The sequence below is a fragment of the Erythrolamprus reginae genome, chromosome 2, assembly GCF_031021105.1.
Source record: "Erythrolamprus reginae isolate rEryReg1 chromosome 2, rEryReg1.hap1, whole genome shotgun sequence".
NCBI lineage: Eukaryota > Metazoa > Chordata > Lepidosauria > Squamata > Dipsadidae > Erythrolamprus > Erythrolamprus reginae.
In genome coordinates, this window is record NC_091951.1 from 39,517,707 (window position 1) to 39,529,138 (window position 11,432).

General features: G+C 42.1%; 1 protein-coding gene across 3 annotated transcripts in view; it reads right to left on the minus strand.

The window, feature by feature from the left end:
- The window catches only part of LOC139160220 (cholinesterase-like), a 31,207-nt gene that overhangs the window by 5,688 nt on the left and 14,087 nt on the right, over positions 1-11,432 (minus strand). Inside the window, exons 1-2 of one of the 3 annotated variants that reach the window (XM_070737876.1) lie at positions 7,793-7,911; positions 315-1,830 (exon numbers count right to left, since the gene is read on the minus strand). In XM_070737876.1, coding sequence (XP_070593977.1) covers positions 315-1,804 — 1,490 coding nt within the window. In that variant the 5' untranslated portion in view covers positions 1,805-1,830; positions 7,793-7,911. Of the gene's footprint in view, positions 1-314; positions 1,831-5,826; positions 6,103-7,792; positions 7,912-11,432 lie in introns of those variants that run through there. The other 2 variants (XM_070737875.1, XM_070737874.1) reach the window with 2 other exon arrangements.

Below are 11,432 nucleotides of genomic sequence, written 5' to 3' on the forward strand. Positions count from 1 at the left end.
AGATAGTCCTTGACTTACAACTATTCATTTCATGCCCATTCAAGGTTACAAAGCCACTGAAAAAAGTGACTTACAACTGGTCCTTGCACTTATGATTCACTTAATAACTATCTTGCTTAGCAATAGAAATTCTAGTCTCAACTGTGGTCATAAATCATGAACTACTTGTATTAGCACAACTTATAAACATATGCAAAGGATTAGCATACATTATTTTTTGGCCGTGAAACTTTAAATTTAAAGTGTATTTGTGAACGGAAGGGCTTTCTTTGGATTTTATATATAAATTTATAGAAATAAAGTGAACCACTTACCCAGTTCTGGCAAACTCTGCCCAGTAGTGCATCATCTTACGGCTCAGTCTGGTTTCAGCCTCTGTGTATGTTTGATTGACAGGCATCATTGATTCAAGGGTTCCAAAAACAAAAGGAACCTCGACACCATGAGGTGCCCCAATCCATTCAGACCAAATTGACCATGAAGGGTGATGTGCAAATAAATAGGCATATACAGGACTCCCAGTTTCCCTGATATTTTCTGCAGTTTCCTTCGACGGGCATGCAATGATCCGATCTGTATAGAAGTGGGACAGAGCAGAGCGATATTGTGCTGGGCCGTGTAGTCCTTCACTGTACCTCATGGCAATAGTCCGAATAAAATCTTCAGTTGCATTTGGCACAAACAGCCCTATCCCTTTTAGAAGCTGTTCCTGATTGATGAGATTTTGGGTGATGTTAGAAAAAATATAGGGGACATATGTGGCTGCTTCATCAGAGGTTGCACCTACGAGGACTGGTTTGACCTGAATTTGTCCCTTCTCCATGAGCTTTTCTGGATCACCAAGCAAAAACTCCCCATCTATGGTTGGTGTGAAGGGAAAATCTTCAAAGAAGCTTTTGGAGGACACAGCTGTTTCATGCTGAACAAGTTCAGAAGCATTTTTTGTTTGCAGACAATGCACTATGCTGATGTTATTGTCCTCGGAGCAACCTAGCAGATGAGCAAATTCCAGAGCTAAACGTTTGGCTTCCTCTGGAGTCCTCCAAGCCCAGTAGGCATTGGCTGTTCCACTCTGCATCACCGCTTGGGCAAAAAGGTCCTGGCTTTTCGGTGCGAGAAGATGGAAATTCACAGAAGCTGCTCCAGCACTGTGGCCCAAAACAGTCACCCGAGAAGAATCTCCCCCAAAGACAGCTGCATTCTCTTTTATCCACTCCAGGGCCAGTTGTTGGTCCCATAAGCCTAAGTTCCCTGGAGCAGCTGGTGGCAAGTACAGAAAGCCCAGGGCTCCCAAGCGATAATTGATGGTGACCACAATGACGTCCTCAGTGGCAGCCAAATGTGCCCCATTGTACATGTCCAGTGAAGACGTGCCCATTAAATATCCCCCTCCATGTATCCAGACCAAAACTGGCACTAGTGAAGAAGGTTGTGGGTGTGGCACCCAGATGTTGAGGGAAAGGCAATCTTCTGACGGTGGTGTTTTAGGAGACCATATCTCTGCTTCAGGGACATCCCGGAAAATAAATTGAGGACAGGAATCGCCAAAGCTGGTGGCTTCCAATGTTTGATTCCATGGCTGATGTGGGAGAGGTTTCTGGAAACTCAACTTCCCCAGGGGAGGCTCAGCATAAGGAACGCCTAGATAGGCTGTCACAGATCCATGGCTAGACAGAAAATGCTTGCCCTTAATAGGGCCACTGCTGGTTATGACCACTGTGTCCTCATTAGAAGCAGAACCACAGGCTAATGGGAAGAGGAGGAGGAGGCAGCACAAGAGAGACGGGCATAGTAGACAAGGCATTGCAACAGTAGGACAAGTTGATGGACCTGGAAAAAGTTACAACCAATATGAGATTATTCCAATACTCTATAAGTTCACCTGATGCTAATTCATGATTACAGTGGTACCTCAAAATACGAACCCCTCGTCTTACGAACAACTCGAGATACGAACCCGGGGTTCAGAAAAAATTTGCCTCTTCTTACAAACTTTTTTCGTGTTACGAACGCCAAACCCGAACTTCCGGGTTCGGCGTTCGGGAGGCTGCTGGGAAGCCGCGCGGCTGTTTTAAAAGGTGACAGCCGGGCTGCGGGGCTTCCCAGCAACCTCCCAAACCCCGAACTTTTGCCGAACTTCCGGGTTTAGGGTTCGTGAGGTTGCTGGGAAGCCTCCCAGCCTGGCTGTGACCTTTTAAAAAAGCCGCGCGGCTTTCCAGCAGCCTCCGAACGCCGAACGTGGAAGTTCGGGTTTGGCGTTCGGCTTCGGGAAACTGCTGGGAAGCCGCCCGGCTGTTTTAAAAGGTCACAGCTGGGCTGGAGGACTTCCCAGCAACCTCCCAAACCCCAAACTTTTGCCGAACTTCCGGGTTCGGGGTTCGTGAGGTTGCTGGGAAGCCTTCCAGCCCGGCTGTGACCTTTTAAAACAGCCGTGCGGCTTTCCAGCAGCCTCCGAACGCCGAACCCGGAAGTTCGGGTTTGGCATTCAGCTTCAGGAAGCTGCTGGGAAGCCGCCCGGCTGTTTTAAAAGGTCACAGCTGGGCTGGGGGACTTCCCAGCAACCTCCCAAACCTCGAACTTTTGCCGAACTTCCGGGTTTGTGGTTCGTGAGGTTGCTGGGAAGCCTCCCAGTCCGGCTGTCACCTTTTAAAACAGCCGCGCGGCTTTCCAGCAGCCTCCGAACACCGAACGTGGAAGTTCGGGTTTGGCGTTCGGCTCCGGGAAGCTGCTGGGAAGCCGCCCGGCTGTTTTAAAAGGTCACAGCCGGGCTGGGGGGCTTCCCAGCAACCTCCCGAACCCCGAACTTTTGCCGAACTTCCGGGTTCGGGGTTCAGGAGGTTGCTGGGAAGCCTCCCAGCCCGGCTGTCACCTTATAAAACAGCTGCGCGGCTTTCCAGCAGCCTCCGAATGCCGAACACGGAAGTTCGGGTTTGGCATTCGGCTTCAGGAAGCTGCTGGGAAGCCGCCCGGATGTTTTTAAAGGTCACAGCCGGGCTGGGGGGCTTCCCAGCAACCTCCCGAACCCCGAACTTTTGCCAAACTTCCGCTGAGAAGCCCCCAGGCTGTTTTAAAAGGTGACAGCCGGGCCGCAGCGGGTTTTTGCAGGTTTTTTTTTTGGTTGCACGGATTAATTGACTTTACATTGTTTCTTATGGGAAACAATGTTTCGTCTTATGAACCTTTCATCTTACGAACCTCCCCCTGGAACCAATTAGGTTTGTAAGACGAGGTATGACTGTACTTTATTATGATGACGGGGCTACATTTTTGCTGAGGACACCAATGGTGAGCAGGGAATGATTTAGTCAACTTTGCCCTTCTCCATGATGTATGGATAACATTCTGGAAGAACTGCTTAGAAATCTTGATTACTGATCGCCTTGTTCAGTGAATGTATAGTATTACACAGAATTGCTCGTAGACTTTCTCCAAGGTTCTCAATACAGTGTTGTTATATATTATCTGTGTTCTAACTCTCTAACTTATTCCAGAATCCTGTTCTGGGACTTGGTGCACTAAGCTCTATCTTGTCTATGGTTAATATATAATTGAAATAAATATCAATGTAAAATTACCCCAAATTGTTTTAAATCCATTAACCATGTTAAGCCAGAAGACTCACTGAAACCTAGGATTACAAAGGTAAGCGTGCCCTCTTTTGGGTATATAAAATTTGTGTAATAAAATTCCTTAGAAAAACTAGTTATGCTAAGAATGGCAAAAGGCAAAATTGTAAAGCATCAGAAAACAATTGGAGAGAGCTAATTTATAAAAGACTATAAATAAGTGATTCTCAATCTTAGCAAATTTAAGATGTGTGGACTTCAAGTCCCAGAATTCTGCATCTTAAAGTCACCAAGGTTGAGAAATAATGTTACAAAAAGTTAGATTCAACTGAAAAGATAAAAAGCACGCTTTCTTTTTTAAAAGAAAAATGGTTTTTCCCGCTCCAAATCAATAACATCAATAACATACATCACGTATACTGTACTTTCAATAAAAATCAATATATAAATATTGTCGCTTACAAACAATAGTACATTAACCTAAGTTGCATTCCAATTTTAATTTTATTATTCAATACATCTCACTGCTCCCTCAGTCCATTCCCCTCTTTCTATTTCAGGCTATTCCACCTTCTTACACCTTCTCTCCCCTTTCCTATTACTGTCTCCTCCTCCTTCCTTCTTCCTTCTCTGCCCTCCTTCTATTTTCTTTCCTTCCTTCTCTTTCCTTCCATCTTCTCTACCTCCCCTTCTACTCTCACTCCTTTCTCTCCTCCTTACCTACTTCTTCTTACACTCTCTAAATCCTTCCCTGAGTAGGTAATTTTAACTACAAATATTTTTTTTGTTATTATTTTTCTCCCCACTAAAAAGAACATACATCATACAGGTCAACTTAGTAAACATATATCATCTACTATCATTAATACTACTTAATTTCATATCTGTTACTCTCAGTATATGTCATTAACCTCCTGCCTCCTTTGTCTAATTTTGTCACCTGGTTCACACCGATTGTTTCATATTCCAGTTAGTTTTTAATGCTATTCTTTACTTCCTCTGCTAGTTATTCTCTCTTGCTTATTCATTGTTCAGTACACTGTGTCTTTCCCTCTTATGCTTCATATATAACAAATCCAAATTTGTATCAATCTTTAATATAATTAGTTTTCCCCAAAATTATTACTTCCTTATATACGGTAGTTAATTACTTTTAAATACATATGTTACATTTAATTCTTAAATAAAATTAACATCAATGCAAATGTGATCCTCATCATCAACTATTAGTCATTCAAAATCCCAAATTTCCCAAAATTAATTCATTATATCCATTACTGATTGTGATGCTTGTGAGTACCTCTTTGCTGATCCAAAATGTAACAATTTTAACAAATATAATATATTTTAACAATTATAATATAAATATATTAATTTTAACAAATATAATATATATAAATATAAATATAAAATTTTAATTTAATCCATTGACTCAAAAATATTAGTTATAACCATCCAATAGATTAATGTAATCATTAATCTGTCCATTCTCATAGTTCCTTTTGTTTTTATCTCCATTGTTGTCAGTATCTTCTTCCACCTGTTTTTCTCTTTCTGGTTTCCTCTCCACCTCGCTGCTTTGTTTTTTATTTCTTGCAATTAAGTTATCAAAATCTTCACTGCACTCCAAAAATTCCTCAATTGCTAGTTTAAATCTGTCTTCCCATTTCATAAAACATCTCTTTAATCCTTCAACATAGTCCTTAAAAAATGTTTTAGGTTCCTCTTCTTCAGAAAGATCCACATTCCAAAGATTTACTGTTCACCAGTCTTCACTATCAATCCATCTGCCAGCAATTATCTATCTCAGACCCCAAAATAATCCCTATCCAAGGTCAGCAGCAGTCTAAACATCTATCCAAATCTTCCAAAGTAATAATTCCACCAGCCAACAGATGTCACTATTCACAGATTCGTCAAGTCCATTCTTCCCATTATATAGAGTATTTTAACAGGTATTTTAAAATTCATATTGATTTGGATTTTTTTTAGCTTCATAGATTAAAATTGATTCAATATAACAGTATCTCCAAGAGTTCTCAAAGAGTGGGATTTAATTACTGCTTTATTTAGCAATTCGTTTCTTCTATAGCCTTCTGTGCTAAATAGCTGCTTCCTGGGGAGGTTTTAGACAATCTTTTTGTTCCCGTTTTAGTCTTTAAGGGAAAAAAAGTCCCAGGTATTTTCATTGGCAAAGTAAGTCTCGAGTCTTCGGAGACGGGCGGCATACAAATCTAATAAAACTTAAACTTAAACTCACCAGCTCAACTTATACTCTCCCAACTTGTCTCTCCGGCACTTTTCTTAGTTTTCATTCCATTCCAGGTGATTTCCCATCCAAAATTCCATTCAATCTGTCTGTGACCACCGTGGTTTGGACAGCTTGTATTAAGCTGTTTTCCAGTGCTGCTAGTCAGGAGCTCTTTATTGGCTCCTGGGGGGAGAGGATTGCCATATTTATGATTTGTTTTATCTTGTTGTGAGCCGCCCCGAGTCTTCGGAGAGGGGCGGCATACAAATCTAAATAATAAATAAATAAATAAATAAATAAATAAATTCCCTCCTGGATTGCTGATATGTCTCTTTTCTTCACCATCTCTCCAGGGTGGTTTTGGCCTGGTTTCTGACCGAGTCTCCGCTGACATGGATATTGGGGTTCCCCAGCAGATCATGGGGAACTCCATGTCACCATGGCACTTGGCCACACCCTTCTCTCCAAAAAGCATGCTTTCAACTTCTGCCTCTGAATCCAGTAACTCGGGTTTTAATCACCATGGTGTTTCCTATTTTCTTTCACACAAAGGCTAGCCTCAGAGATATTTTTTAGAACAACTATATTTCCCTAACTCTGGAGTGCCCAACCCCTGGGCTGTGGCCCGTCACCAGGCCTTGAGCCTTTGGGAACCGGGCTGTGGAGGTGGCAGATGAGTGTGTGAGCATACACGCACTCCTCAGTCACACAAGCAGCAAGCATGTTTGTCTGCCGCACACATGGACTGTCCCTTTCTACACTACCCCCCAGCCCTGTGGTCCACAGCTGAAAAGTTTGGGGAACTCTGTCCTAACCATAGTATTTTCCTATGCACACATGCTTTCCTCAGCAGACACTCTAACAGGCATTTCTATAGGCTTCCTGAAGAAGGCTGTTGTGTCCAGAGGACAGTTAGGTTTTGTATCCACCCCATATTCCTTGGGCGGGAAAATACTGTGCAATGATTGGTTGGCTCAGCCTGGCAGCCTGGGGTATATATATAGCTGCCAGGCACGGCCGTGACATTGTTGTTGTCTCGTTCCATTCTGTAACCGTTAATTCTGTTCCAAAGAACCGTTACTTGTTCAAAGAGTCTGCAGTTGATTCTTCCCTGGATCTAACAAAGGCCTAACATTATTTGTCTTTGAGGAGCAAGGCACTCAGATTCCAAAACTGAACAAATCATCGGCAAAATTAGAGCAAAGCAAAGTAGAAATAATGCTGCTCATGATGTATCCAATACAATTGCACGAGTGCTTTAGGAAATGCAATTCTATCATCTACCTAGAAGAATATCCTGCTGATTTTTAACAGGTCTTATTGCTAAAGATAATAATAAGGATTAAGAAGTTAAGCCTGACCACTTTTTGGATACATTGTGCAATAAAATTCCTTAGAAAACAACCAGTTATACTAAGAATAGTTAGAAGCACTTATAAAGAGACCAGCAAAGAATACAAATAAGCAAGATACTGTTTAAAACTTAGAAGGGGAAAAATGGAGAGTGCTAGTCTATAAAGTCTATAATGCAAAGTTTCTCATTCTTAGCAACTTTTAAGATGTGTGCAATTTAAGTTGTGAGTTGGAGTCCACACATATTAAAGTCGCCACTGTTGAGAAATAATGTTATAAAAAGCCAGGTACAACTGAAAAGATTAAAAAAAACCACATTTTCAACTTCTGCCTCGGAACCGAGTAATTCAAATTTTCTAATCACCATGGGATTTCTCTTCCCTGCTTTTCTTTTCCATCCTTGTTCTCTGTGTCTCAAACTCTAGCAAGCATTTTCTATTATGGCTGAAGAAATTGTTGTCTCTTTATGTAGGTTTAGCCTGGAATAGGACTAACTAGCCTAAATAGAATTAACCACCCAGAAAAACAACAATAAGAAATTCTAGTCCCTTTCCTAAGAATCATCTAATTCTCTGAAAAAAAATGCTGTTACAGTATTCAAAAATTCTACAGACATACTCACTTGTCAGATTTAATGGGATTATTCAAAAGAAGAAAGAAGCTTCAGAGATCACCAGGCTGTATCCTGCTCTCACACATACATACCCTTCAAATGGGGTAAGAGAACTCTAGAGCAAAGGACAGTCACTATCTCTGGTGGGCAGCCTTGAAAAGAGCCATTACAACATCTGTCCATATTTGAAAGCAACTAAAGAACCTGAATGCAAATAACAGATACCTGAGGTGAACTTAAATTGGATGACTCTAAAAATGTTGGACAGGCAGCATCACCACCAGATAGATTTGCAATTGGCTGACCAACTGCACTCAGCAAGAATCATGAACAATTGTGGGAGCTAAGTACGTCTAGTGACCAGCCTATAAAAAAGAAGGACTAGAGGGGACATGATAGCTATCTTCTAATACTTGAGGGGCTGTCACAAAGAAAAGGGGATTGGCTCATTCGTAGGGCAGTGGTAGGCAAAGTTGGCTCTCCTATGACTTGTGAACTTCAACTCCCAGGATTCCTGAGCCAATCATGCTAGCCCAGAACTTCTGGGAGTTGAAGTCCACATGTCATAGAACAGTGATTTTCAACCTTTTTTGAGCCATGGCACATTTTTTACATTTACAAAATCCTGGGACACACCACCAACCAAAATGACACAAAATGACACTTGTAAGACACTCTCCTCCCTTATTCCATCCCTGTCTCCTCCCCCCCCTTGTGTGTGTGCGTGTGTGTGTACACACTCTTGAACCATTTTCAAAAACAGGTTAGGGCTGGGGGTTTTGTCTCTCTTATTCTTTGGGTGATTTTTATCATATGCTTTAAATCAAGAGTCACTTCTCTCTCTCTTTTATTTCTCTCTTTCCTCTCATTCTCTGCCTCAATCATTTTCTCATTTCTCTTTTTTTCTCCCCTTTTTCTTTCTTTTTCTCTCTCTCTTGCTTTCTTTCTCTCTCTCTCTTGCTTTCTTTCTCTCTCTCTCTTTCTTTCTTTCTCTCTCTCTCTTGCTTTCTTTCTCTCTCTCTCTTTCTTTCTCTCTCTTGCTTTCTTTCTCTCTCTCTTGCTTTCTTTCTCTCTCTCTCTTTCTTTCTCTCTCTCTCTTTCTTTCTCTCTCTTGCTTTCTTTCTCTCTCTTTCTTTTTCTCTCTCTCTCTCTTTCTTTCTCTCTCTCTCTTGATTTCTTTCTCTCTCTCTTTTGATTTCTTTCTCTCTCTCTCTTGCCCGATGCCGCTGTTGCCAGTGTGGTGTACACTGTTGCTGACCGCTTGCAGCCGCTGCCCCATGGCTACAGTCCAGTGCCGCTGCTGCTGGCACCTTCCCGCTCCCGCTGCTGGCGCCCTCCCGCCGGGCCCCAAAGCTCCAGCCAGGCGGGGCACTGCAGCTGCCAGAAAACTTGGGAGGCGCGAAGAAGGAAACTCAGTTTCCGGTCTCGCAACTTTTTGCTCTTCGCACCCTCAGCAAAAAGTTGTGAGACCGGAACCTGAGCTTCCTTCTTCACGACACACGTGACCATGTCTCGTGGCACACTAATGCGTCACGGCACACTGGCTGAAAAACACTGTCATAGATGACCCAACTTTGCCTATCCCTGCTCTAAGGCATTAGAGAGTAAGAAAAGAAATAAAGGGTGAAAGATTTTTGAAATGGAATGGAAGGGAAGAGAAGAGAGGAGAGGAGAAGGGAGCAGAACAGAACAGGAGCAGAATAGTAGAGGAGTGGAGTGGAGTGGAGATAATAGCTGAAAACTGCTCCGTTAGCTGTCTGCTGGAGCCCTGGGAATGGTGTTCTTTGCTAGTTGCAACTATCCCCTGTATTCCTGTAGACTTAGTACCCCAGCAGAGCTCCTAGGAAGTTTTCTTGCCACCCTTCCATGCCAGGTGAGCCTAGCTAACTGGGTTGTCCCTCGGTGCCTCCAGTTCTCTAACTTACTTTCACCTGGACTGCTGTATCATCGGAGATAAGCTGATTTTGCCTGCTGGTAAGTGGCTGGTTTTTTTTTTCCTTTATACTTTTAATATTTTTTAAAAAAATATTTTATTGTTAATTATTTTCATCAAGTCAAGTGGTTACAGCGCAAGGAAATCTCATGCGTGCATGTGTGTGCATGCGTTGGGTGTGCGAAAATGTGTGCGCATCTCCATTTTTACTACCAGAGCCCCAATCCCATTACTGATTTACTTAAGAATTAAGCTGGTGTTTTTCCCTGTGAGTTTCCTTTAAGGGAAAGGGCTGGCTTGAGTTTCTTGGCAATGTTTTCTGTGAGGATTGAGGCACATTATGCAGCATAAAGCTAATACTGTACTTTCCACAATGGCTTGATGGTTTCTTTTCCAGTGGTTTTGTCTTTTCAGTCCCTAATGAAAAAAACCTGGTGTTTTGGAAAACTTGTGGTTCTTTTGATGTTTGCCTAACACTGTCATAGTGTGTAATGTCCTGCAGTTATCTATACACATTAATAATTTATTTATTTTATTTTATTTATTTATTTATTGGATTTGTATGCCGCCCCTCTCCAGACACTCGGGGCAGCTAACAGCAATAATAAAACAGCATATAATAATAATCCAATACTAAAAACAGTTAAAAATCCATTATTATAAAAACCAAATAATGAGCAAATACTAATAATATTTGCTGATACATCTAAGTGACCTTTCCTCACAACACACTTAGTGTTTTCTTTCATACTTAATGGAGTCCATACCACAATATATTTTATTTCTTTTGCAGTTAGTATTATTTAACAGGATGAAGGGGAGGCAACAGTGTTTCGCCGATTTCTTTTCAAAGAAACCGAGTCGGGCACAATCAGTTGATCCAAAACAGTCACCAGCAACACCAGTACCACCAGCAGCACCGCTTCCACCACTTGAAGTGGGAGAAAGCAGCAAGTCCATCTCCTCAATTGAAATTCTTCCACAACCTTCTGTCTGCTGGAGTTACAGCAATATGGAAATGTTAAATTTGAAAATAGATAAAACCCCAGAATGCTTCCTCTTAGGTATTCTAAGACAAAATCTACCTAAAATTCAAATACAGTGATACCTCATCTTACAAACGCCTCATTATACAAACTTTTCGAGATACAAACCCGGGGTTTAAGATTTTTTTGCCTCTTCTTACAAACTATTTTCACCTTACAAACCCATCGCCGCTGCTGGGATGCCCCGCCTCCAGACTCCCGTTGCCAGCGAAGCACCCGTTTTTGCGCTGCTGGGATTCCATTGAGTCTCCCCTCCATGGGAAAACGCACCTTCAGACTTCCGTTGCCAGCGAAGCGCTTGTTTTTGCGATGCTGGGATTCCCCTGCAGCATCGCAAAAACACAGAAGTCCGGAGGTGGGGTTTCCTATGGAGGGGAACCTCAGGGCAATCCCAGCAGCGCAAAAACGGGAGCTTCGGCTGGCAAAAGGGGTGAATTTTGGGCTTGTACGCATTAATCGCTTTTCCATTGATTCCTAAGGGAAACATTGTTTCGTCTTACAAACTTTTCATCTTCGTCCCAGAACCAATTAAGTTTGTAGGACAAGGTATCACTATACATTTAATTATCCATATAACCACTACAGCTAGATTAACTTTCGCACAGTGGTGGAAAAATGAAGATATACCCCCAGACGATTTAATAATAAGGAAAATTAAATATTGTGCAGA